The following is a 27,952-nucleotide window of genomic DNA, read 5'->3' as shown; positions in this document are numbered from 1 at the left end:
TGCCTTTGTGTGCGCTTCTACTTTTGGATAAAACTTGAAATATATATATATTTGAAAACGTTTTTTAATAAAACGAAACGCGTCATGCACTAATGCCGGAATAAATGGATTTAAGCAGCTTCTCTGGAGTCCCGTGGTGTTCTTCTCCTTGAAACCTTGCGGAGATTGGTGCTTATGTTTAGGGGTGCTGCCACGAACGCCCCTTGGAACACCCACCCCACAAGGAGTCCTGCGCGCTTTGGTGGCAATCTTTGGAGACACTGCAGAACTCTGCGGTAACGTCAGGACACTCCGCTTGCACGTAATTTTGCCTGGCCACGATTGGTGGACTACGACTACGTGGGAGAGGTGCTGTTAACATTGGCAACACACTTGGGCTTTATTTGGGAGTTCTGGCGGCGGAGTGAGGGACACGCTAAGCTGCTTAACCGCCCTACCGTAAGAACTTGGTGAGCATTGAGTTGACAGAAGCAGGCACCGCCCACTTGGGAAAGTACTTACGTTCAGGTGTGCCTGCTCCGCGAGAATCCACTTTTGGTTTTTTGCTTCCCCAGTGCTGTAGTCACCTGTGCTGCCTTGTCCAATCATGGCAAGGTACCTGCCTTTAGAAGGAGAGCGGGAGAACTATTGGTGTTCGAATCCCGGCAGCATTTGAAAAAGATTTTTAATAAAACGAAACGCGTCATGCACTAATGCCGGAATTTATGGATTTTAGCAGCTTCTCTGGAGTCCCGTGGTGTTCTTCTCCTTGAAACCTTGAGGAGATTGGTGCTTATGTTTAGGGGTGCTGCCACGAACGCCCCTTGGAACACCCACCCCACAAGGAGTCCTGCGCGCTTTGTTGGCAATCTTTGGAGACACTGCAGAACTCTGCGGTAACGTCAGGACACGCCGCTTGCCCGTAATTTTGCCTGGCCACGATTGGTGGACTACGACTACGTGGGAGAGGTGCTGTTAACTGTGGCAACACACTTGGGCTTTATTTGGGAGTTCTGGCGGCGGAGTGAGGGACACGCTAAGCTGCTTAACCGCCCTACCGTAAGAACTTGGTGAGCATTGAGTTGACAGAAGCAGGCACCGCCCACTTGGGAAAGTACTTACGTTCAGGTGTGCCTGCTCCGCGAGAATCCACTTTTGGTTTTTTGCTTCCCCAGTGCTGTAGTCACCTGTGCTGCCTTGTCCAATCATGGCAAGGTACCTGCCTTTAAAAGGAGAGCGGGAGAACTATTGGTGTTCGAATCCCGGCAGCATTTGAAAAAGTTTTTTAATAAAACGAAACGCGTCATGCACTAATGCCGGAATAAATGGATTTTAGCAGCTTCTCTGGAGTCCCGTGGTGTTCTTCTCCTTGAAACCTTGAGGAGATTGGTGCTTATGTTTAGGGGTGCTGCCACGAACGCCCCTTGGAACACCCACCCCACAAGGAGTCCTGCGCGCTTTGGTGGCAATCTTTGGAGACACTGCAGAACTCTGCGGTAATGTCAGGACACGCCGCTTGCCCGTAATTTTGCCTGGCCACGATTGGTGGACTACGACTACGTGGGAGAGGTGCTGTTAACTTTGGCAACACACTTGGGCTTTATTTGGGAGTTCTGGCGGCGGAGTGAGGGACACGCTAAGCTGCTTAACCGCCCTACCGTAAGAACTTGGTGAGCATTGAGTTGACAGAAGCAGGCACCGCCCACTTGGGAAAGTACTTACGTTCAGGTGAGCCTGCTCCGCGAGAATCCACTTTTGGTTTTTTGCTTCCCCAGTGCTGTAGTCACCTGTGCTGCCTTGTCCAATCATGGCAAGGTACCTGCCTTTAAAAGGAGAGCGGGAGAACTATTGGTGTTCGAATCCCGGCAGCATTTGAAAAAGTTTTTTTAATAAAACGAAACGCGTCAGGCACTAATGCCGGAATAAATGGATTTTAGCAGCTTCTCTGGAGTCCCGTGGTATAGCAAGCGCTAACATTCAATCTGCCATTGTAGACAGTGATATTGATTCCATAACGAGCATGATATCTTCAGATGAAGGCAGTACCAGCAGCCTAGTAACAGATGACAGGTCCAAAATATTGGACCTCGGTGAAGAAATAGATTTTTTAGTGTACGACCGTTTGCAAACCCTGAGACCACGCAATCAAAAGAAAAAAGAGCAAGAATCAACAAAAGACGGAGAGAACGTCGCAGAAAGCGCAAATTCCTACAGAAAAACAAAAAGGCAATATTGGAGCAAAAATTAATAAAAGACAATACCATAGTAAATCTTTCGTCTATCACCCTTTCCGAGGCGGAAAAGCAGCTCCTCAGTCTCGGATTGTCTTTTTGTCCTGTCAGTGATTTTGACTACACAAGTACACGTGTAGATGTCTTTTGTTACAAAAAAGTTTCAGTATTAAAGAAGGTCTCAAAGAACGAGAACAAGTTACTAGCAAACAGCTCAACACAGAATTAACAGCAGCAGATGCAAGATTATTTCTCACCATGCATCAACTTCAAAGCGACACAGTAGAACCTGGGGAGGCCTCATCAACGCAACAAGAACTCAATGTCGCCACAATCTTACAAACAGGAGCACATACCACCCATTTCAAGCCAAAGTCCACTTTCATGCCTAATATGCCCAGGGACGCTATGGATACCTTCCATGAGGTGATTGTGGAGGATCTAAAAAAATTGCACTACAAAATCAAACACAGGAGACGATATAAAAGTGAACATGAAAAAGAATATGCAGCATTAATTAAACGACTGAGCAATGACCATCATATTATTGTCACCACTTCTGATAAAGGGGGAAATATTGTCATTTGGCCTCAAGAGGAATATATTGCAGAGGCACATAAACAGCTCAGTGATCCCCTATGCTATGCAAAGACCACACACAGGGAATATAATGCAGCCAAAGACAATATCAAAAAAATTCTTTTCAGATGGAAGAGAGAAGGAATGATATCGGCTGAAGAATTCAAGTTCCTACATGTTGAAAATCCTGTACTACCGAGGTTATATTTAATACCCAAAGTGCACAAAAATATATCACCTGTCCCTGGACGGCCCATCATATCGGCCATGCAAGGAGTTGCAGAACATATCACCCAATATATTGATTATTTTTTACAGGACATAGTTACTGGTTTGCCCACTTACATCAAAGACACTGGGGAATTTTTGAAAAAGATTAAAAACTTAGTTTGGACTCCGGATTTGATATTCATTACTTTGGATATTGAATCCCTTTATACCAGTATAGAACACCATACGGGATTGAAGGCATTGGAGTATTTCTTAAGCAGAAGACCAATACAATGTTATGGTCACAACAAAATGCTTATAGAATTAGTAACCTGGTGTCTTGACAATAATTATTTTTTATTTGGCAAAGACTTGTACCTACAAAAGAGAGGTGTTGCGATGGGGGCCTGCTTTTCTCCCAGCTACGCGTGTCTTCACGTAGGCTGGTGGGAAGAGCAGGTCCTCAAGCACACACACAGTTCTGTTTACTATGATCATGTTCTTACATGGCTACGTTATATTGATGACGTTTTTATTGTATGGAGAGGGGACCAACAAAGTGCAATTGAATTTGTTAAAAATATAAATATTAATGATCAAAATGTAAAATTTACATCTAATATCAACACACAACAAGTAGATTTTTTAGATGTAAACATTTACATACATAAAGGGCAAATAGCCACTACTTTGCACAGAAAAAGCACTGCTGGAAACACTACTCTACATGCCAGCAGTGCTCACCCGAGACACGTCATCAATAACATCCCATATGGAGAGCTTCTAAGACTCAAACGTATTTGCAGCACGGAGGAGGATTTGTCATACTGCACTACACAGGCACTTAATAGGTTTAAAGCCAGAGGTTACAAAGATACCATTCTAAAACAGGCTATGACAAAAATAAAAAATAAACCTAGAGAGGTATTACTAGATACCAATCCCCCATTTACACAAGCAACAGATTCAGAAGCTAACGGTATGGAAGGCACTCCTAGGTTTGTGACTACTTTTAATCGTCAAGAAAGGAAAATCAGATCCATCTTGACACATAGCTGGCCAATACTTTTGACTGATGGGGTTTTGGCCCCCAGATTACCTACAGTTCCCACTATTACCTACAGAAAGGGAATTTCTATGAGGGCTCAAATTACGAAAAGCTTTCCGGAATTGAGTAAAGACTTAATGTGGTTGCAGCCCCGGCCGGGGTTTGTCAAATGTTCCAGCTGCAGGGCCTGCAAGTTTGGAACAAATACCACGCAATATGCTACCCCTTTCAGCCCAGACATGATTAAAATTAGGGGCACTTACAACTGCAAGACTGAATATGCAGTATATGTTCTGACATGCACCTGCGGCTTAAAATACGTTGGCAGCACCAAACTTCAGGTGCATGTCAGAATTCTCCAGCATCTTCGAGCTATCGTTAATAACGACAGTTCATACCCTGTGGCCAGGCATTTTAAAACAGTCCACAATAATAACTTACAATGCCTCAGCTATTACGTGATCGGAGCAATTCCGAAATTACAGAGAGGTGGAGACAGGGACAAAATGTTAAGAAAGCTGGAATCAAAATTAATTTTAGAATTGGACAGTATGTTCCCCAATGGGTTGAAAACTACGGAGGATTTGTATCATTTTTTATAAAACGATATTGATCCACAAATTACAGATATGACACCAATAGTAGCATTTTTATATGAAGCTGCTTCCCTGTGACATTGCTAATTTTTGCTAAATTTTTTTTATTCTATTCTTAGAATTCAGTATTGATACAATAGATATCAGTGGTACACTTTTTGGGTAAACATTTTTTTCTTTTTTCGTTTTTTTATTTTTTCACGTCAAATTTATTTCAAAACGATTTAGACATGGTTAATTAAGACATGGTCCAGTCATTTCAGATTCAATACTTTTTATGTTGGGATCAACATTCATAAATAGGATTTCATATTTCGAAGGCATACACAGGATTTAAGAGCATTTATGCCATATATTTTACATCAATTGATAGAAAAAGGATTGTATTAGATTATGTGACTAATTTTATTCATTGCTTGCGTTATTTGCACATATATTTGGCAAATTGATTATATGAAATGTATTCCCATTACAATAGCAAAATTTGCACAGCGTAATTTGCACGCATTGCAATTTGCTCTATTTTGCACATATTTATTAGCATAGCTTGCACATATTCTAGCATCGATTTTTCACGTGTCTTGTGTTAATGAATGGCCTTTGTTTTTGTCTATCATACCAAGCGAGCATTTCAGAAAAAGTCTTTGCATTCATGCCGTGTATTTTTCTGCTTAACATTTGCTTTGCTGACAGTCATGTGTATTATTAGATCCTTACATTGATATTTTAAAAATAACTCTGAACCATCCTGTTATACTTAGGCACTTAGTAGTTTGTCTATGTCTATTACCCCACGTGGTGCACACAAAGCAGATTTAAAAAAATGGCGATTTAGGCACTGACTATCTGTGAGCAAGGGCAACCGCCCGAAACGCCTCAGATTTTGTGCATCTCTGTTAAATAAATTACATCTTGCCTTATTCCTGGGATTCGTGGTGTCTCTGTTCGCCGAGGAGGAGGTACAGCGTCATCGTGGTTGTTGTATATATATATATATATATATATATATATATATATATTTATATATATATATATATATGTATATATATATTATATATATTACACAATTCGGGTAACAGAAATTACTGTCCGGCGCTAAGTATCCCAGTGACTCGTACCAACCAGTCTTTTTTGCAAACATATAAAAGAACAATAAAGTACTGAGATATCAAGAGCACCAACAGTACACAATACACCTTCTTGATAGGTTTCATATGTTTTCATGTAAACACAACATCACATCAGCCTCAAAACAGCCGACACGTGTTTCGCGCTCCACTGCGCTTCTTCAGGGCTTTATTTTCATGTCTAGTGATCTAAATTTCACTCTCTCCCATATTTCAATTAAAAACTCTAGCTTCATCTGTTTATTCTCTTTGTTCCATATTTAGTGATCTTATAATCCAAAAGTCCACTATAATTCTAATTTCCACTTGTCAGGAATGAATAATGTTTCCCTTGATATTGGTCAAATGTTAGCTGGACGCCTCCGATCCCTCACCTCACGATCCTGCAATCTACAATCTGAAGGATCGGAGGCGTCCAGCTAACATTTGACCCGTATCAAGGGCAACATCATTCATTCATGACAAGAGGAAATTAGAATTATAGTCAAATGAGTCCACAGTGAATCGTTGTTCTATATAAACTAAAAAAGAGAGTGGCAGAGGGAGAAGGGCCAGTGAGCGGGTGAAATCCAGCGAGTCATGAATGTAGGAAATGGCTCTGCTGTCCCACTGAACAGCTCTTTCCCTCTCTAGATGTTCTGGGCTCAGAAACCGCTCTTTCTTGAAAGCCTCCACCCCTCGCATCTCTGAGGTGAAATGTAAGCCCATACAACAGAATATTTATACTTGTTCATTTTTTACCTACTGCTCAGCGAAATTAGGACTTTCTTTCCCTCTTACTGATGTAAGGAGTGGACCCAATGTGAAGGGAGGGTGATTTCAGAGTCTAGCACACACAGGAGAGAGAACCAAACTACACAATAGAGCAAAGGAGTAATTTTCCCTGCACCCATGATGTGCTGGATTCACCCACTCCAATTCCCAAAGGGATGCAAGCCTAGTAAAAGCCTAGTAAAAGTGGGCAGGGAAAATACGATATAGGGATAAAAGTGTGCTAGACAACACCAGGGATTCACACACTGATCTGGCCTATTATGATACATCTTGGCTACAAAGGAATTCTGATTGGCTATCTGGCTCTCACCATTCTGTTACAGGTACTGCTTGATGTTATGCAAACTGTGAAAGTGAGTGCATCTTAAAAGCTCCCTAGCCACATAATAGAAGTGACCTCTGCTTTTTGTTCATACATAGATCTTCCACCACCTTCAACAAGAGAAAGACCTCCTGGATGTAAGACTGTGTTCGTAGGAGGGTTACCCGAAAATGCGACAGAGGAAATCATTCAGGAAGTCTTCGAACAATGTGGAGAAATCACAGCAATTCGGAAGAGCAAGAAGAATTTCTGTCACATTCGGTTTCAAGAGGAATTCATGGTGGATAAAGCGATTTACCTCTCTGGTAATCAACTTTCCAAGATATTTTCTTGGTCTTTGCGTTTCTATACGTGGAATGCTCTGTTTCACAATAACTTATTTTTTGGCTCTTATTCCATCATGTAGATTCCACAGATCCCGTTCACCCAAGATACGCGGCAGCCTAAAATGGCATCATTTCCTCATGCCTGTTTTAAGCTGGTTTAGGATTTGTGTTCCTCCTTCCACTCGAGCAGTCTACGTGGCAGTTGGCCTTGTTGCTACCATATTCCATTATGTTCCAGTGTTTGTTGAACCCTGCAGGCTTGCCAAGGCAAGAGTGGTTACAGTGTGGGGCTGCATTGATGTAATAAAGTCACAAACAAACAACACTCTACTGTAAACTCTGGTTGGAAAATGCTTCATACATAAGCCGAGTCTTCCAAATTCATAATTCTCCCATCCATGTATTCATATTATGTTAACTACTAGCCATTCCTTTCCACTTATGTTGTTAAACTCTTGCCCTTTTACCTGCATTCTATTACAAATGTGAGAGCAAGGCCAAGCAAACCAAACATATTTGTGCGTTGAATATGAGTGGTACCCAACCGGTGGGTCCCTTCGGAGAGGGGTTGCAAGGGTCCCAGGGACCTCCCAGGTATCCAGCGTCAAGTGCTCGCAGTAACCTGTTGTGATGGGGAGGGTAGGGGATGTGTATTTTTGCCCACTTTTCAAAATGCATCCGGATTCATTGGCAGTGTAATATTCAGCTATGGTTTCCAACTGCAACACTATTTTTCACTGACGCATCCTCAACAGTGCAGGAGCAACTGCCAGAGTTTTCACCCACACTTGACAGAGAGCATTTTTCCCCCAAAAATGGGTGCACTGTCCTTGTCTGCATGGGGTGCACACTGCTGAGGTTGCACTGCGGTGCAGACAGGAGCACTGTGCTCCTCATGTAATATGGACTCTGGAATCAAATTCAGGGGAGCCCACAGCCATTTACAAAGTACCTTTCAGATCAGGGGACACCAGGCTAGTTTTGTATCGATTTGGGTGTTATGACCAATCCTGGATCACCTATTTCAGCCAAACTCTAAATGACCCGAACATGGTGATTTGAGTTTGTGGCATTTGCAGAACTTTTGGTAATTTCATCTGATGTTCATCGGGAGTGTCCATTGATGCTGTATAAGACCTGCAGTGAGGGAAGGGCCTTCTGCTCGGAGATAATGATTTATCATTTTGATGGACTGTGTATCTCCACTGCAGGTTAGGGCTACTTTTTGTGTTAAAGAAATCCTATAATTTCATATTTTATTTGATCAAAAGCACTGCAAATACCAGGACTTATCCTAGCTTCCAAAAACAAGCAAACCAAAAACAATACTACACATAAAAATATAAAAACTAAAATCCATAACAATAGTAATTCCATGTAATATGAGACAAAATGACAGAATAAATTAAATCATTTAGAGATTTACCTTCTCCTGATTCAGAAAACATGCACGGTCTGTTAAAAAAAGTCTCCCATTTGCTGTGCGGCATTTTGCATTAGGCAATCTTTAGGTCTCGCCTGGCGTTGGAGCTCGCATGCGCTCCTCGCCTGCGAGAGCTATAGTATTCAAGATTTAGAAAGGGACTTGAATCCCCGCCCCTCTTTCCGATTGGCTTGCGTCATCCGTTATGGAAAATGGTGCCGCGTGAGTGGATATCGGGCTTTGTTGTTTCCGCCCTTTTGCCTTTTTGGACGGCCCATGGCAACTGGCCCACGCCATCTTTGTTTCGGTAGCTTGTTTAATTGAGCCTCACAGACTCCCGTTTACATTTTGCACTAAGCTGTTTCTTATCTTTATGGGGCCATGTGTTTCTAAACACATGGCCCCATAAAGACAAGAGATCCTCTTTCACTTTCGGGACCGAGCCGCGCTTGTTTTGTACAGGGGAGGGGTGCTGGAGAAGTTTCCATGGGAGAGAAAAAGCGAGAATGGTTTTTACACCGGTAAGAAGAGGACTGGTGTGAAGCTTATCTCTGGCTTGTTTGTTGTGCGTGCAAAATAATAAAGGAGTTTTTGTACATTAATTATCGGTAGTTGTGCCTATGTTTATCTGACTCCTACGCGCTCCGCTGTCTTCCAGCACATACCTCGCATTCCCACTTCTCAAACGCAAGTAGGCACTCTGCTTTAGGGTACTGCACTTCAGTTTTCCGTTTGAACCATTGGACTCTTAGTGCCCACGGACAAAACCTCAATTTTTAGTGTGCCCTATTTTTACCTCCGCTGTCTGGCCTGCAGCCGCAGTACCTTTATTTAATTATGTAACCCAAGTGAGTGGCTACCGCAGTGAATGTGGTCTCAAGCGCCCGTCCGCTTACTCGCTTAATGTCGTGAAATACATTTCTTTTTGGGGAAAAGTCACTTGCTATGAGGATTGCCGTTTATGTGCCGTCTGGTTATTAATTCATTCGAGTAGGCGCTGCAGCCCGACTCCTCGTGTTTTTGTTGAAAGTACAACATGTTGTAACGTCCTTGTAATCTTCTTTTTTTCTTTTCTTTGTGTGTTTTTGCTAGTTGTGCATCCTGGCTGTCAGATTGCGATCCGACAGGGCTGTTACACAAAGTATTGCAGTTTTAGTCAGAGGCGCCCTGTGGTGATGCCCAGGGGATTCTGCCTGCCCGCTTCCCGGAAGAGCCACGTGACCTGCATTTCTCTTTCACTGTGACCCTCAGTACTGCTGCTGTTCAGAGCTGTGTGTTCTCCGTATATCGAATGCAATTATGTATAGTCAACAAAACGCTCCCCCCATCTGCCATCCATTCCTACCCCCAAGAGATATGCATCATATTTTCGAATGCATGTTTACAGTGGTGGGTTCTCCACCAAGGATGGGGTTGTTGGTGTTGCATGGGTACTCTCTGATCGAGTTGTTGGGCACCTGGGGGTATCTGTATTCTGTTGGTGAGCTTTAAGCTGGTTTGGCGCTTCTGAGGAGATGTTGAAGGTGCTACTGGATTTCCTGCCAATTGCTACTCTTAGGGGCCAATTCCGATCTTGTTCGGAAGGGCTCCAAACGCAATCCGGCCGTAAAAAGTACGAGCTGTACGCGTGTTTACCAACCGACTCGTACAGCTGTACGAGCGAGCAAGTACGATGCGAGCAACATGAAATTCGCAGACGACTCGTTTCCGGGTCCGAACCGCTCTGTAAGCCTCGTCCGAAAGTGAACCGTGCCGTGCAATGGAGGCGAATTCCGACCAAGCCACTACGATGCATGCGTCGGACAGCCGGATCGAGCCGAACTTTCTGGCTCGCAAAACGTCCGGGAAAGTGCCTTTGGGGGTCCGCGTCGGACCCCCCGTCACCCGCAGCCTTATGACTCGGGCACAGGCATGTACGGTACGGATGACACCGACGCGTACCCACTGTAGGGGGCGCCCTTGTGCGAGACGTACACATTCAGTCAATGGGAGCCCATGTACGCATCATACAACCGGCTCCCATTGACTTCTATGGGAGTCCGACCGAACCGAGTCCGGCAGCATGCGGCCGCATCGTACTCGCTCGGTCGGACTGCAGGAGTCCGACTCGGTCGGAGAGCTTTCCGACCCAGATCGGAATCGGACCCTTAGTTTTTGAGTGCCTGATCCTTTGAGACCCAGGCTGGTTCTCACTTCTTTACTTGCCCCTAATTATCCGATTTACGGTTGCTCTAGGCTGCTGTGCCTATTGGTGTCTAAGCTTCTATGTTAAAGTCTCTTCAAATTTAAAAAATGTGAATTTATTTATCATATTTTAATTAATTAGCACGGAAGGAAGCCCATTCTTGGGTGTGTGGGACCGTTCACCAGTGGCTCATTAAGTAACAGTAGGTGTTGCAGCACCCAGGCTAATGTGCTGCATGGCTAAATACTTATAAGGTCCCAAATGCGAGACCTATTGGCTATCCCACTGCTTGTTTTAATATCTCTGCATGGCTGTTAGCAGGGAAATAAGACACAATTACCGCCTGCTCTCTATAGCAGACAGGAGTCTTTTTATTGTGTCTACAGAAACACAGTCTAACTAACAACAGAAGAAGCCCCTCGTTTTAGGACAAATAACAACATAATCCCCACTACCCTGTCAGGCCGGCTCTTCCACAAGACTGATCAATTGAAAAGAACTCAAAATTAGGTAAGGGCTTCCAAACCCACCCACAAGTTTTCTTGACTGATTTTTGGATCTACATATGGACCCATAAAATGTAAATATTTGAGGATTACGCAGATTTTTTATTTTTAACTCACAAACATTCACATGTTCACTTTAATAAAAAACGTTCATCATAGCCTAATAAGGACACAAACTTTTATGAAGAATAAATAAATAAATTACCACAGCGTGGTACATCAACAGAGAGCGAAAAACCTCACTATGATTATAGAAAACCACTTAACTTGCATACTAGTGACTGTATTTGTTGTCTGAAGACCTCTGTGATTGGCAAAATTCTGAATATGTAGCAGCATTCTGAATATGTATCATTAAGTTACTTTATCCAATAGGCTGTAGAACACCCAATATACTGTAAAATGGCATGTTTCATATGATGTGTATAAAGCTAGTGGGGTAGATTGCAAGTTAAGTGATTCCATGTGCAAAGTCAGAAAAGACAGTTAAAGATTATACAATTCGCCTGAGACAAAATTCCAAATCATATCCCGCCTATAATGATGATGACCTCGTATAGAATTTCCTATAGGTGGGGCAATCCGGAGCAGGAAATTGTGCCAGCAAGAACATATGCTGCACATACACTGGCTAATTGATGCTAGTAAGGGAAACATGGGGATGGTGTAAACAACTCCATGCAGTGCCAGATTAAACCCTATGGAGGGAGGCCCCTAGGCAGACGAAATTTCGGGACCCCCCTCGCAAATTATCTCCCAATACCCAACGCATCAGATTTCTTTTTACAAACTGACAGCTGCCAGAAGATGAGCTTTTAAGAGACAAACTGTATGTGAATCTGATGTCTCTGGTTAATGTACTTTAAGTTGTTAATGGGTACATTACATTAATACAGTATTTTCTCTATAGAGTTTTTAATGTAAAGTTTTTGTTTCTTTGAGTTGATTCTTTTTTTTATCTTTTGGAAACGATATTTAAGAATGCTTGATTGTAATTTTCTTTCAAGATCAAATCAATATTATTTTGATCCTAAAATGAGTGGGGCCCAGAGGCCTACTTGGCCTATTTGGTAATTCGCCACTACTTCATCGATGGTGTGGTGTAGGTTCTCAGGAATTTGACATGGTAAATATTAAAAGCAAGGCACTAGGAAAGGCAGTTAAGCGGCATCTATCTAGTTGTTACCCTGGGCTGTCCCTCATGACATTGGAAACATTTTTCAGTGCCGCAGAGGTCGCCTTATTTCTTTTCATGTTTGCAAGCTTTAGACTTTGAAATAAATAGATTGGGGAACCGAGTGATTTGCAAATTCACACACCCTTAGTTATTCGGTATGGCCATGTTATTCTGAATGTCAGTGTCACTCATAAACAGCCAGTTCTGCAGAGCACAGCATTAATATATATTTACTGACTCACTCTTGTTGAAAGAGTTTCCTCAGACAATAAGTGTAGGTCTTACCTCCTTTAGGCCCTACTTGGAATTCTCCTTTGTTCTTTAGCATTTTAATATGCAAGTTTAATACAATTATGTCTTATTAGCAGGATTATATCTAGTCTTGGATACAGCTCAGCAAGTGGACATACCCTCATTTTTTCTCTCTCATTTTTAGAACAATCTAGATCATGTTTTGATTGTAATCTCACTTGACAATTTATTTAAAAGAAGAATTGATTGGTAGGTTGTCCATGTACTGATGTAATTAAATTGAGAACATTTTACACTACTCAGAATCTGCCTAATTCCTAGGGTGCAAAAATATAACTAATGTTTTTTTAGAAGCACGGTGCCCCCTGAAATAGACGTGCCAGAATTTGCTTAAAGTGTTTAAGAAAAAATAATTTGTTTACAGTAGGATATAGGGTAAATGATTGCTCTAAGTTCAGTATTTGCTGCTTTAGACTTTATACATATTACACTTCATGTTACGAGTTGACCTGATTTGATGCCTTTTCTTCTTTACATATGATGGGGCTGTGTCATCAATCTTAGTGTGTTGTCATACATGTTACCAAATAGCTCTGTTTTCTCTCTTGTATTTGTTGTAATAAAATAATTCAAAATACGTTTTTGAAAATAACTTCCCTTTCCCAGAAATTGAAGTGAAAATTAGTCTCTTTTGCAAATTTTACATTGAAAAATTGATATTCTAATCAGATTTAGTTAACAACATATTAGTGTGAGTTTTTTCATTATTAATATTGAAAGAGGGACTCCATCAATTTAAGAATGCATCATCTTGTTATGTTGAAGCATCGTTTTATTCGCATTTTTCCCAATGACTCCCCCTTCCCTTACCTCCCCCCACACCTTCCAACCCACACCCCACACCCCCAAGCCTTCCTTCCCCACCTCTTTGCCACACCCACACTCCCTCCCCATAGAGGTACCCAGACTATCCATGGTCTGTGGAGATGAGAACATGCTCTCTTACCAGCCACCCGAGCTGCGATAAATCATCCACCAAAAGCAGAAAATTCCTTCTCCATAATATCAAAATAAACCATACTTATACATTGTAGCCATGACGAGTAGCACAGAAGAAGAAAAAGAGAGAAAAAACAAACCATAAGATTAGACAAGGAGGGGACGTCATTCCGCACCAGGGGCCATCCAAACCCATGTAACCCTTTGGCCCTTAGATCTTAATATGAGCTTTATAGATCATATAGCAGGGCCCCCTCTGATCTACCAATTATTATTATTTTTTCCCCCTTCACTCTCTTCCTTCCCTCTCTTTTCCCCTTCAGTTGTTTATTTCTTGCATATATTCTTTTTTCCTTTATTTCAGAAGTGAAAAACTGAGTCTGGTCCCCCCAGATCTCCTTCAGCTGTGCCATATTCAAGAGAAACATCTGAGCTCCTTTATTTTGTAACAGTTTGATTAACTGTTGCAGGCGCCATCTCCTTTTAGCAGTTACATGGCAGTAGCCAGGCCTAACGAAAAAGGAGAAATTCCCTACTGTTCGCTTAACCTCTGGCCTGGTTTTTTCGAATATTGCCTATTCGCAAAGAAAGTTCCCGTTATACACAAGGATGGTCCGTGGCTTCGCATCTTCTCTAACTGTTTTTTTCTGTACAAAGGAAACCCAGTGAGCTCTTTGAATCTCTAGGGCCCAGTTCCATTGCGCTAATTCCGGAAATGCCTGGTGAAACATGCCCACCATGAATGCGAAGGCATCTGATCCTTCTTTCCCTTCTGGGACGCCAATCAGCTGCAGGCTATTGCGCCTTTGTTGATTATCCTGATCCTAGAATTTCCACTTATTATCAATTAGTTGAAATTGATGAGCTTTTACTTGTAGGCATGCACCAACCACATCTGTCTCAAGAGTGGTACCTCATGATTCCAAGTTCGTCAAACACTCAACTAGAGCATTACATAATTTAGTCACTTTTCTAACTGCCCCTGAAGTTTACGTATTGTCGCCTGGGATCTGCAACTGTCCTGACGAGTTCCCCTCTCTGGCACATATTACACTGGTATATTGAGTCTAATGTAGGGGGTGGGATTGAAGAGATAAACACCAATTGCTCAGCCAATGGATGGTCCCATTTGAGTCCCTTTCCACCTATATCTTGGTGTCCGGATTTTTTAGCCACTTTCCTAGTTGTTGAATGGGGATCGCCTCCTGACTCATCCTCCTGTATACTTTCGCTGTCTCTGGATTCTGTGAGGGATTCAAGGTCATCTACTGACCAATCTGCCCCATCTGATAGTGAGAAAAAGCTGTTGTTTGTATCATGATCAGGACTAGATGTCCGTGCTTGAATTTGTGAGCTTTTACTGGGCTGCTGTGACCTGCCTGCTGGTAGCACTTTTTGTGTGACTGCAAGACTCTGCACTACGATATTTTTAGGCACAAGATGACCTTAATTGTCCTCCTTCTCCCCATGTCTGTCTTCAGTGCAGAGCCAGTCAGTTCTCTTATGCGCCCCCACATTTACTTCTACTGATAGTATGGCAGTAACACTATTTCCTGTCCCCTCAAATTCCTGAGTCACATGGATCAGTTTCCCAACCACAACATGTTCACGAGGTATTACCTCTGTAGATTCCTGCGCAGAAGTGTCTATGTTAGCCGTTGCTGCCTGGGACAACCCATTGCTCTCTGAAGGCAAGGTGGGGGCAGGAAGAAAATGATTATATTAAAACAGTGGAGAGCTCATATAGGGTTAAAGTTTCAGATATCAAATGGGTAAGCTTACTATTTTCTTATTCAATGTAGGAGTGCTAAGTGAGAAAGGTAAATAGCAGAGAGTTGCTGAGATACTTAGGTCCCTGGACACTGAGGTGATTTATCAACAGGAAACACATATACCTTCAGGAAATAGGGAATTGATGACAATTAGTGGCTATAGCTTAGTTGCATAGACGACACAGAGCTCTATGATAAGGGGCATAGATATTTTTTCCAAGAATAATATGGGGCCTGTAAAGAGGAAACTGGCAGATAAGTGGGGTAGTTGGTCAATTGTTGTGTTACTAATTGGAGTAACGATCTGTTCAATCTATGGTTCTAACCAGGATGATTTAAAAATCTTTGAAGATTTGGAGGTGGAATCAGCATCCTGGCCTGCCCCATTAATAATTTGCAGTGACTTGAATATACTTCACGATGTAGGAATGAATCAGTATCATGGGATGAAACCAATTGTTCATCGGGCCTTCTCATCACTCATAGATAGCCACGGGCTGGTTGATATCTGGAAGGCTAAGAGGACCCCGGATGAAGGATTTACATATAATTTCGCTCCAAACAGGAATATGTTCATTTAGATAATTATTTTGTATCATTTAGGTTGATAGGTAAAGCTGAAATTAGGAAATTGCCAAAAATCTTCTCAGACCACAGTCCATTAATAATGGAAGTCTCAAGGGAGCCTAAGGAATCAATTAACATGGACTTTGCTGTTGGATAATTTGTTTATAGAACATATTAGGAAATGGTCTGTTGAATATTTTGAATGAAATATGTATAATGCCTCGAGGGGATTCTTTCAAACAGTTTTGAGAGGGAATATTATTAGCTTTTCTAATTTTAATAGGAAGCAAGTAAGATGGAAGAGCTATCTAATAAATTGGCTCAGTGAGAAGGAAATCATATGGAGGAGATCTCCCGAGGACAAGAGGATGAGCATATATTATTGGAAATCATGGTAGTTAAAGGTGATACAAATAGTCATCATACTATGGGGCCGATTCCGATGGCCGGTCGGACAGCTGTCCGTAGCCTTACCCTGCGACCGACACATACCCGGAGACAGTCCGTCCTGTAGAGTAAGTACGATGCGCATAACTGCCAAAAACACGACCGACACGTAGGCTGTGAATCAAGACCCATTTTCCGTCCGAGCCGTAACTCCCAAAGAGGAACCGTGTCGCCCGGAAGCAGTATCCATAGCAGTTTCCGGCATGACAAGTACGATGTGTACTTCCTACGCGCCGGACGGGTCGTCACATACGGCACGTCACAGCATCCGGAAAACAAGCATATCAGCTACGATTCGCGCCACAAATCAATACACGGCTACGAGACAGACCAGCTTGCAGCGGGTATGAGACGGAGCAACAAGCAGCGTGTACGACACGAACACAACATGAATCCCATCGCGCAGGTCATACCAGTACTCTACATCTATGACCGGATCAGGAACCGATGCCGACGGCGCAGGCGGTAAGTCAGACACCTACCACATAAACAAATGACACGTACCCGCAAAATGGCACACACACACAGGGGATCCATATCTGGGCCACTAACAACAGCCCACCATAGGGGTTGCATGGCCAGCACCCCTGCCACCCCAACCATAGGGACTATGTTGCCCATCACCCCTGCCACCCCCACTCACAGGGCTTATGTTGCCCATCACCCCTGCCACCCCCACTCACAGGGGACCTGTTGCTCATCACTACTGCCACCCCCCCATAGGGACTATGTTGCCCATCACCCCTGCCATCCCCACTCACAGGTCTTATGTTGCCCATCAGACCTGCCACCCCCACTCACAGGGCTTATATGCCCATCACCCCTGCCACCCCCACTCACAGGGGACCTGTTGCCCATCACCTCTGCCACCCCCACTCACAGGGGACCTGTTGCCCATCACCCCTGCCACCCCCACTCACAGGGGACCTGTTGCCCATCACCCCTGCCACCCCCACTCACAGGGGACCTGTTGCTCATCACTACTGCCACCCCCACCCATAGGGACTATGTTGCCCATCACCCCTGCCACCCCCACCCATAGGGCTTATGTTGCCCATCACCCCTGCCACCCCCACTCACAGGGGACCTGTTGCTCATCACGACTGCCACCCCCACCCATAGGGACTATGTTGCCCATCACCCCTGCCACCCCCACCCATAGGGCTTATGTTGCCCATCACCCCTGCCACCCCCACTCACAGGAGACCTGTTGCCCATCACTCCTGCCACCCCCACTCACAGGGGACCTGTTGCTCATCACTACAGCCACCCCCACCCATAGGGACTAGGTTTCCCATCACCCCTGCCACCCCCACTCACAGGGGACCTGTTGCTCATCACTACTGCCACCCCCACCCATAGGGACTATGTTGCCCATCACCAGCATTGCGGTGATGGGGACTAAACCCCCCTCATCACAGTGACCAAAAGGTAAGTGTCATCATGGTCAAAGCTGCAAATACCAAACAGCATGTATGATCCCTGCTCCCAACACATCAAACACTTCTGGGGCAAACTAGTGGTTGTGTCCCATACACACAGAGATGTGGTGAGGCTAACAGTGCTGTGCATACATTACACACTCTCGGCCATGTGCAGACAAGCACCACACATGGGGGCGGACAATGCACACAGCGTACAATGACACAACAGCAGAAGTGACCATCACCAAGCATGCACACATCTCGAAAATAGACACACCAATCAAAACAACATGTGTAGACTGTAGGTGTCAGCTCACTAACTCACATTCCATGCCAGCACCCAACAACCAGGATGAATGTGCACAATGATGTGAAATGACTCACAGGGACAGCATGCAAAATCACAGAAACAGCATCCAGACAATGGCCCACAACAGCAATACCAATGCACTGGTGCAGATGCACAAACACAAACAGGCAAACTCACACTGCACATCGGACACAACATGTGTGTGTGTGTGTCACAGTATCCCCAGGCAACTACACAACACATGAGAGGGGCTGAACCACAGTGACACAGATGTGGACACAGTGCCGTACAAAAGTAAACCATCATTGGGACACCCTCAGTGGGCAATCAGGCGTTGGGAGATGAGAGGAAGCACAACAGACACATGTGACACTAGCTGGAATGAACACCAAGTAACACAGCAAGAGACTGACACACAACAGCACGATCCCCAGGGACAAGACATTGGGGTGACACAAGCATGCATGACACCTCCACAGTGATGACAAAAGCAGATGTCGTACAAACTGGGACACCCAGACATGTGTCCTGTGCCACAAACGTTCATCACACATGCACAAACACAAATCACTCAGCATGGCCCCTCATCCATGGACAAACAGGAGCTAGGGGACCATCCATGCAAACATTCACATCAGTCCACCATCAACACCACGCACCTGAACTGCAACAATGTGTATCTGTGAAGCCCACATGGACAGGTGACATTGCACATGCCCACATGACAAACACAGGAATGTTGGCAGGAACTAAGGTGCGCACACACATCACACAAGGACTGTTTACAACCCTGGGGAATGACAGACACACTGCACAGTATGCGGTACATGGCCATGACCTCAAAGCTCATGTGACCTTCACAATCCCTGCCACAGTCCCAGGACTATGCAGATGCCAAGGAGGAACACAAGGCACCCATGCTGACACCTGCCAGCATCGCTGCCGTGAACCAGACAAGTGGGAGCAGTCACACACACATACAAATGTCTCAATCACTGAAAACTACCACCTAGGGACAACTACATGATATTGCGAACAAACAAGTGCCTTGAGGAACCCTCACTGTGTCCCATCTGTGTCTGACAACATCATCAACACTCGGACAAATCACAATGATGATACACCAATTAACAGTAGTGAGTCATGCACCCACACATCTGGTAGCCCATTGGAAAAGTAGTGGGATTAACCCAGTACCACTCAGCAAGCATCAACAACAGGAACATATCAAGGGAACATTGTCTGTGTATGAACAGGGATGTGGACACACACACATGCACATACAACACACACCATGGGCCCAGGCCATGTCACTGGACAACCCACTAACTTGAGGGGACACAACTCCTGTGGGAGCCCAGCTGTGCCAAACATATTCACCGCAAGTCCCACTCATGTCTGCAGAACACTTGGTCAGTCAGCCATCAGTTACCACACAATGAAGGCTCTGGTTACAACAGCCTGGGTACGGGAGTCACCCCTAAGTCAGCTGCACATACCCCAAACATATGTCTAGCAAGTTGCGCAGAGGACCCAGTTTCTCCTATTACAATGATGCCCACCCAGTAGTGATGAGCACGAAGTATTTGGAGGTGACAATTTGGACAATGGGAAGCACATCATATGTGCAGGGGTGCAAACCACAGATGTGACCATGGCAATTAAATGCTCACAGAGAGATGTACACAAATAGTTGATCCAGACACACCCAGTTTTCTGCAAAGGATGAAATGGATACCCACCAGAATAGGATACATATCACATGGACCACAGGGAGTACCTCACATCAACACATCAGTATGCAACATTGTAAACCAAGCATTACAGGTGAAAGGGCATCTAAAACAACCTCAACATGATGTACAGCTAAATCAAGTTTACAGGGACAAAGTAAAAAGCTTTATTCAGCATATGAAAAGTGAAACGTCTGTTCCAACAAAAGGCCAATGGCCAGTCCATGTCCAAATGGCAAGGAGTGAACTAGAGTCACAAATTCAGTATATGAAATTCGAAACGTCTGTGCAACCAAAAGGCCAATGGCCAGTCCATGTCAAATTGCCAAGGATTGAACTAGAGTGACAACTGTCACACCTTGCTTGCCTGCACTGCTACGGACCGGGGTCATCCCCTCGGAGGGGCATACATGTGGGCAGGCCAGGCACCGCCGGGACAGGATCAGAGCGCAGCAGAAGGAGGCAGTGAAGAGGTGGGGGATGCATGTCAGACACTTACAACTGCAGTGGAGATGACTGAAGTGGTGGGGTGGATGCCGGCACAACTCCAGTGGGCAGGTCAGATGGAGTGGATTGGCTCACCACTGCAGTGCCCAAGTCAGACGGGGTGGGCGTGGACTCCAAAGCAGTGCCTACATCCATGGGAGCGGAATGGGGGACAGGTGAGGTCTGCAGGGCAGGAGGTGGGGACACGGTCCCCACATCAGTGGCACCAACTGTCTGACCAGGTGTGGAGGAGCAAGTGCTAGGGAGGGTTGGCCTTAGCATTTTGGGGATGGTGTATCTGTGTGTGGGGGACCCCGGGGCAGGGAGTGGCGGGGGAACCTCTTAAGTGGTGAAATGGGGGATGGAGGACGGAGACTTTTCCTTGGAGCTGCGTGCTGGCGGGGGGGTCTTGCTCTTCTTGCGCCGGGGGGACTTGCGGGTGGATGTCTCGGTCTGAGTGTGCCTGGGGGAAGGTGTCCGGGTGTGAGGGGCACTCCCTTCTGTGTGTGGGGACTTCCTCTTCACCTTGTAATCAGGATCTGCAGGGTCGGTGGGGAAGAGGCCAAGGTCACAGAGGAAGAGCTTCTGGGGGGATGGGGTTGCAGGTGAGGCAAGGGAAGGGGGCTGGGAGGGAGAGGTCTCGAAGGACTGTGGAGTGGTTGTGAATGACTGTGTGTGTGTCAGCAAACCAGCCCCTGTGAGTGTGGAATCAGTCCCGTGCGCTTGCTTGTGGGCACGTCTAGCCCTTGGTTTGGGGGTTTCTGTGCTTTTTACATGTAGTGTGCTAGGAATTGTGGGTGCTGCAGGGGTAGGAGGGGTGTGGGACTGTTGGAGGATGGACACTACTGCCGTCAGGGAGGAGGCCACGGACTGGTTGGTCCTCTGTAGGGCAGACATGCCTGAGGAAATGCCCTCCATGAATGACACCAGTTGTGTCAACAGACCTGTGTGTGCATGGAGGACCTTCAGCATCGACGTCTGCCCAACATGCATCTGTCTAAGTAAGTCCACAGACTCCTCACTCAGGGCAGCAGGGGACACAGGGGCAGGGGGTGCGGTGCCTGGCACAAACAAGACATGCTCACGAACACGAGAGCCCACAGGGACCTCTGGGATGGGAGCCGATGGGAGGGGGGTGGTGGTGGTGGTGGTGGTGGCGAAGACAGCCTCACTAGCTGGGGTTTGGTGGCTGCTGACACCCGCCTCCACAGGGGAGTCATCCTCAGAGCTGCTGTGGCCGTCAGCTGGGGGCAATGGTGCTGACGACTCCTCTGTGTGGCTTAAATCGCCCTCTGTGCCACTGGGTCCACCTGACTCCTCTCCTTCTGTCCCTGTAAGGCTCTGTGGCTCCTCCTGGTCCGTAGGGCTGTCCCCTCCTGTGGCCGTGGATGTATCTGGATAGGAATAGGAAGTAAGAGAACAACATCAGTCACCTGCACCGACTGCACACACCACAGTGAGTACATCACATCACAGGGCAAGCCCTGGCATCATCAGCTGAACAAAGTTCAAAGTGCCAACACTGTTTAGAATAAGACAATTGTCATTTTCAACATCAACCATGGCACACATATCCCTCCTTGACTTGCACACATATGTCTGTTGCATGTTGGATGCTAATATCCCAATGTGCCAACATGCACCACCCACACATTAGTTGTACATGCAAGTGAACATGTAGGAGTATGTCACTAGACCCACAGCACATCTCTTGTGACTGACTCAGCACAGGTGTCCGGATGAAGGGATGGGCAGAGACTGATTTCACATGCTTGGGATGCATGCCAGCAACACACACTATGATGTACTCATGTCCTGATGGGCAAGGCCACAATGGGGTGCATGGTGCACACTTGAACACAGCGCAGGCTCACTCATAGCAAGTTCAATGCCATGGCACTGGGATGCCCTGAAAGTCAGTCAACACTGTCTCCTGTCACAGGGACAGGGCATCCAGACAACAACAATATGCACTGACTCACAATCCTAGCTCAGGGGCAAATCTGACTCTGCAGATGACCGGCGCACTTGCCCATCCCATGCAAACAACATATCCAGGACCCAGAAGACCCCACATCATGAAAATCAGACATATGAGTCTCAGCAAACACAAATCCATGTACATTAACACATCACAGTCTGCCATGCATATAACCCAGCTGCATGAGAGACAGAGTTGCATAAACCATTGTGCGCTGTCAGATGATCACACACCTATATGTCACACAGGTCTTGTCTCCCACAGTCACATTGCAGATGTAACCCTGACCCTCTGAATCATGGACACCCCAGTTGTACGTAGCAATAAGCCACACCCTAATGATACAGAGGCACACACCTGAGGGCACATGTCACGAAGCACAACCTGCAATTTCATACACAGGAGTGGGATTACAGAGTGTTTCTGAATGCCCTTGAGGGAGCAGGACTGGGCAGGACTAAGTGAACCAGTGTTTTGCCCCGGACAGTAGTCAGGTGGCTAAGCAATTGTGGCATACTTGCTATACCTACTCCTGAAGCCCAAAAATTGGAGTACCCTGCTGCATGCTTTTGTATTGAATACCCCAGAAACATGTTGCGAGTCAGACCAGCAATTGGTACACATCTCAAGGGCACACACAGTTCACATGTCAGATCTCAGGCATAGTGTAAACAATTGACCCACCCATGAAACACACAACAGAGTCACGGGAACTGATGCTGACTGGTACCTGATACATAGCTGACTGCAGGGACACTGTGCCCTAGTGACACAAGCAAAAGACTGTAGGGGCCACACCTGTGGAACAGATGAGGAGGGTGCATCACACAGATGAGGAACCTGATTTTGGGACTACAAGACCTACGTAATGTGGAAGTGTGACCCAGACAAAAGACTGCTATTTGCATGTCAGACATAGTACACAGATCAGGCATGGACTTACGCATGGACTTACCCCCTTCCTGCTGCTGTCTGGCCTTCAGCTGCCTATCCAGGTCCGGGAAGACCACCGCCAGTATCCGGAGCATGTGGGGAGTCAGGGTCCGGTGTCCGCCCCTCCTGCGTGGAGGTGACAGCTTCAGCTGGACTCTAGCTATCCTCCGGGTCCAGCCCCGAAGGTCCTGCCACCTCTTCTGGCAGTTGCGGATGCGGTATTTGTAGACCCCCACAGAACGAACAGCCTGGGCGATGGTCAGCCAGATCTCCTGCTTCTGGTAGGCATCAACCTGTGAGGAGGACAAAGTGAAAAGTACATTAACACACATGCCCCAGATTTGTTCAGCACACAATTAGATATACATGTCATCATCACAAAGGGAAATTAATTACACAGGTAGTGCAACCCTGGGGAATGATGACTCACATGCATGTCTGACATGTTAACAATGCCTGGATAGTTTAAGCTGGCAAAAATGCACTTTAGCAGCAGGAAAACTATTCAGTACATGTACCTACACACTTTGGGGGATGAAAGTAGTCAGTGAGAATGCTTACCACTGCTGTACACACTGCTAGTACTACTAGTCAGACAACATGCATAATTAGGAAGGCAGTGGACAGCTCCCCTGGTGTCCCATAGAGCTTTCTGTACTCTGGAAGGAGCCCTCCAGCAGGGCCTGGTTCTCCTCCTCAGTGAAGGCTGGGGCCCTCTCCAGTGTACGTGCCATAGCAGGAGCCAGAGGATGCATAGACAGCAGCAGTGGTAGCAGGGATGTGGTCCAGTAGCATGTAGTGCAGGCAAGTGAGATCCCTGGGGTCCAGCCAGCCTTATATCTGTGCTGCAGAGGCAGACTCTGTGCCATGTGTCCAAAGTGATAGGTCCAACAGGGTTGCATTCTATGAATCTGGACAATCCATTCAAAAGTACGACTCGTACACGCCTTCCGCATCGTTCAAATCTTCACCTTCATGGAACACTTGAAATTGCAACATTGTTGTAGGCATCCAACTGAATTTCCAGTGCACAACTCGTACAAGTTTTGAATCCGTATCCGTCTCCATGACAGTCCTGAGCCAATGGGTGCGCCCGGCTCGTTCAACTGACTGTACAACGTGTATTTTGAATGTACACATGCACCCGTCTCACTCTCCATACGATTCAATGGCCAAGGCGTACGCCTGTCTCGGACCATGCCTGTCCAACACGTATGCATGATAGTCACCCGCGTCGGACCTCATTGCATTCAATGACAAGGCGTACGCACGGCTCGGACATGACCCGTGCAATGCGTACGCATTGTCACCCGCGTCGGACCTCATTGCATTCAATGACAAGGCATACGCACGGCTCTGGCATGACCCGTGCAATGCGTATGCATTGTCACCCGCGTCGGACCTCATTGCATTCAATGACAAGGCGTACGCATGGCTCGGACATGACCCGTGCAATGCGTACGCATTGTCACCCGCGTCGGACCTCATTGCATTCAATAACAAGGCATACGCACAACTCGGACATGACCCGTTCAATGCGTACGCATTAGTGTGACTATTAGACGGATGCAACACACATATACTGGCCATGGACACCTGCACACACCTGCCACACTATAGCATTGGCCACACAGTGTCCCATGGCATGTGAGGCTACATTCCCTGGGTGTTTGAGGGGGCCACAGCAGTTTTATTGTCTGGCACTTTGTGCAGCCACTCCCAGGCTGTTATCTTGTACATGGGGGAGAGTCCTATGTGTGTTATACACATTAGCACTGTGATGTGCAATTGGACAGTAATTGGCATTAGTGAAGGCCACAGTGTCAGATTGGATATGTTTGGGGCATGTCACATACACCCTGAGTCCTGGGGGTGATGGCATGTACGTCACAGTGAGACCTGTAGCCCCAATACTGATGTGCACCCACAGTCTGTGTGCATGTTGTGTCTCAGATGTGTCCGATCACATGTTACCAATGGGTGACAGTCTCCACATCCATGTGGTATATGCATCAACCTTGATGGGGTGTGTGTCTAAGAGACGTACATGTAGGGCCGGCATGAACAACAGTGGCCACTACCTGTGGGACTTATGCTTGCCTTGTGGTGTGTACGTGCTACGCCATGTCCATTGCTGTGTTGATGTGGCAATACAGGGAGCCTGGGTTTCTGCATGGCAAAGATCTGTGATGCCTGGGAGACATGAATCCTCATTAGTCTCTGGGGTGGGTTTTTTGAACGTTGCAACAGCACATAGGTTGGGTGACACAGCCAGATGAGTAGCCCATTGCACTACAGGGCACTCATGGGGACATGTGGAATTGAGATGTCAGGTGGTGGTCTTGTAGGTGACATATGTGTCCATGACCAACAGCACACACCTCAGTAAATTGTGTAATGTCATGAACTAGCATGTGAGAGTGATCGTGGTCATGGCCACATGGGGGGATGTACTGACAATCTTCCTTTGTGCATCTCTGTACTGCAGGGCACCAGCTGTCCATCGTTCGTTCCCAGACCTTGCAACCATGCAGGAACGAGACAGCATCAGACGGTACCGCTTCACCAGGCCACTGATTGAGGAGTTGGCGGAGCAGTTGGCGCCACATCTACTACCTGGCCGGACATACCCTACAGCACTGACCCCAGAGGTGAAGGTGATGGCAGCCCTGCACTTCTTTGCTACTGGTACCTTCCAGTACACTGTGGCTACTGCTGGTGGGATGTCGCAAACGATATTTAGTCGGGTACTATGCGATGTCTTGGAGGGGATGTTGCAATTCCTCGACCTGTATATCAAGTTCCCGAGCCAAGATGAACTCCCTGAAATTAAGGATGCCTTTTATACACTGGGGAGGATGCCGAACGTCATTGGATCCATTGACGAGACACATGTTGCCCTGATACCACCACAGGCACATGAGCAGGCATACCGTAACAGGAAGCACTACCATTCGATCAATGCTCTGGTGGTCTGTCTTGCTGACATGTTGATCACACATGTGTGTTCACGGTTCCCTGGTTCTGCGCACGATGCCTACATTATGAGGAGTAGTCACATTGCAACGCTGATGTCACAGATACCAGCTCAGCGTGCCTGGCTTGTCGTTGTGTACTGACTGTTTCTCATTGTGTGTGTTTGTCAGTGTTGTATTCTGCACGCCTACAAAACTCATCTACTTGTTCATTTTTGTGTGTGTAGGTGACTCCGGATACCCCAACATGCCGTGGTTGCTGACACCCCTCAGGAATCCTGTGACACCAGCCAATCTGCGCTACAATGAGGCACATGGTCGGAGCAGGAGGGTGATTGAGCGGACATTCGACCTCCTGAAAAGCCGCTTTCTCTGCCTGGACAAGACCGGAGGGGCCCGCCCATATGAGCCTGCAAAGGTGTGCAAAATAATACTGGTCTGCTTCATGCTACACAACATGGCGGTGCGGAAGGAGGTGCCTCTCATCCAGGATGAGGATGACGACGACCCATGTCCGGCACCTGTGGAGGATCCCGGCCTGGGCCAAGATGCCAGTGATGATGAAGATGATGGTGACGTCCGCTCCGAGCTCATCAACAACTTCTTCACCTGAAAGTGGTTTTCCAGGGTTGGTATGTGAATGTATGGAGGTAGCCAGGAATGTGTTGAGCCAGCTCTGTTGCTGTCTGAGTGTGTCTGTGTGCCACTTGACTGGATGCGTGATGTGATGTGTCCATTCAGCGGGTGTGTACTCCACAATAGGGTAGTACTGCTAACTAGTGTTTGTGTAGGTGATTTGCAACATGTTTTGTGCATGTGTATTGCATTTCTCTCCTGTTCGTCTGTGCTTTTGACTGTATCTTGTCTGTCCTTCCCAGGGTCCTTTGCCTGTTGTGTGGTCAACACCCAGAAGCCAACACCAGTGTTGAAGTTGATAATTCCCATCAACTGATGTACCCCACATCCCTGGACTTCCATTCTCCAACATATTGTGAGCGTGTGTCCACTGTTATGTAGAATTACCGTGCAACTATTGTGGAATAAACGTGTTGCTGATGTGTAATGAACCTGTGCTACGCTTTGTTATGTGCGTTGTCTGTCTTCCCACATATGAGTGACATCTGCTTACCTCACCTGTGGACTTGTTACCACTGACTGTGCTTGGTGTTGTGTCTGTGCATGCCAATGTGTTTCAGGTCAACATCATTGTGTGTGATGAGTAACATGGCCATGGTGAGTATGTTTTGTGTTGCAATAGTGGTGTGCCTCACATGTGTCACATCCCCATGACTCACCTTAGGTTGGTCACAGGATGGTGGGTGCTGTACAGTGGTTTGGGAATGCAAAGTTCACATTGGAGTTGGAAGTGCAGGTAGATGAAATGTCCAGAGTAAAGTCTCGCCTGCTACATTGGCCCAACATGAACCCTCCATGTCATGTGGGTGAGTTGTGTGTGATTGGACAAGGTGAACGGGTTGCGCACAAAGAACATTGTCCAGAACAGGTTTAGAGGCCCTGGGGGATGTGCTGGGACATCTGCCTCTCACATGTCCTTCTTCGGACGACCCCTCTTCTTCCGGGGGGGGGGGG

The 27,952-nt window shown here is 46.2% G+C and overlaps 1 protein-coding gene across 3 annotated transcripts in view; it reads left to right on the top strand.

Annotated features, from left to right (window-relative positions):
• ENOX1 (ecto-NOX disulfide-thiol exchanger 1) overlaps positions 1-27,952 on the top strand; it is a 2,037,207-nt gene that overhangs the window by 1,589,072 nt on the left and 420,183 nt on the right. For all 3 annotated transcript variants that reach the window (XM_085621817.1, XM_085621818.1, XM_085621816.1), the window contains one exon: positions 6,965-7,171. In XM_085621817.1, the coding sequence (XP_085477943.1) occupies positions 6,965-7,171 (207 nt within the window). The remainder of the gene's footprint in view (positions 1-6,964; positions 7,172-27,952) is intronic.

The sequence above is a fragment of the Triturus cristatus genome, chromosome 8 (assembly GCF_964204655.1).
Source record: "Triturus cristatus chromosome 8, aTriCri1.1, whole genome shotgun sequence".
NCBI classification, from domain to species: domain Eukaryota; kingdom Metazoa; phylum Chordata; class Amphibia; order Caudata; family Salamandridae; genus Triturus; species Triturus cristatus.
Note: the sequence above shows the minus strand (reverse complement) of the source record. Positions and strands in the feature narration are given on the sequence as shown.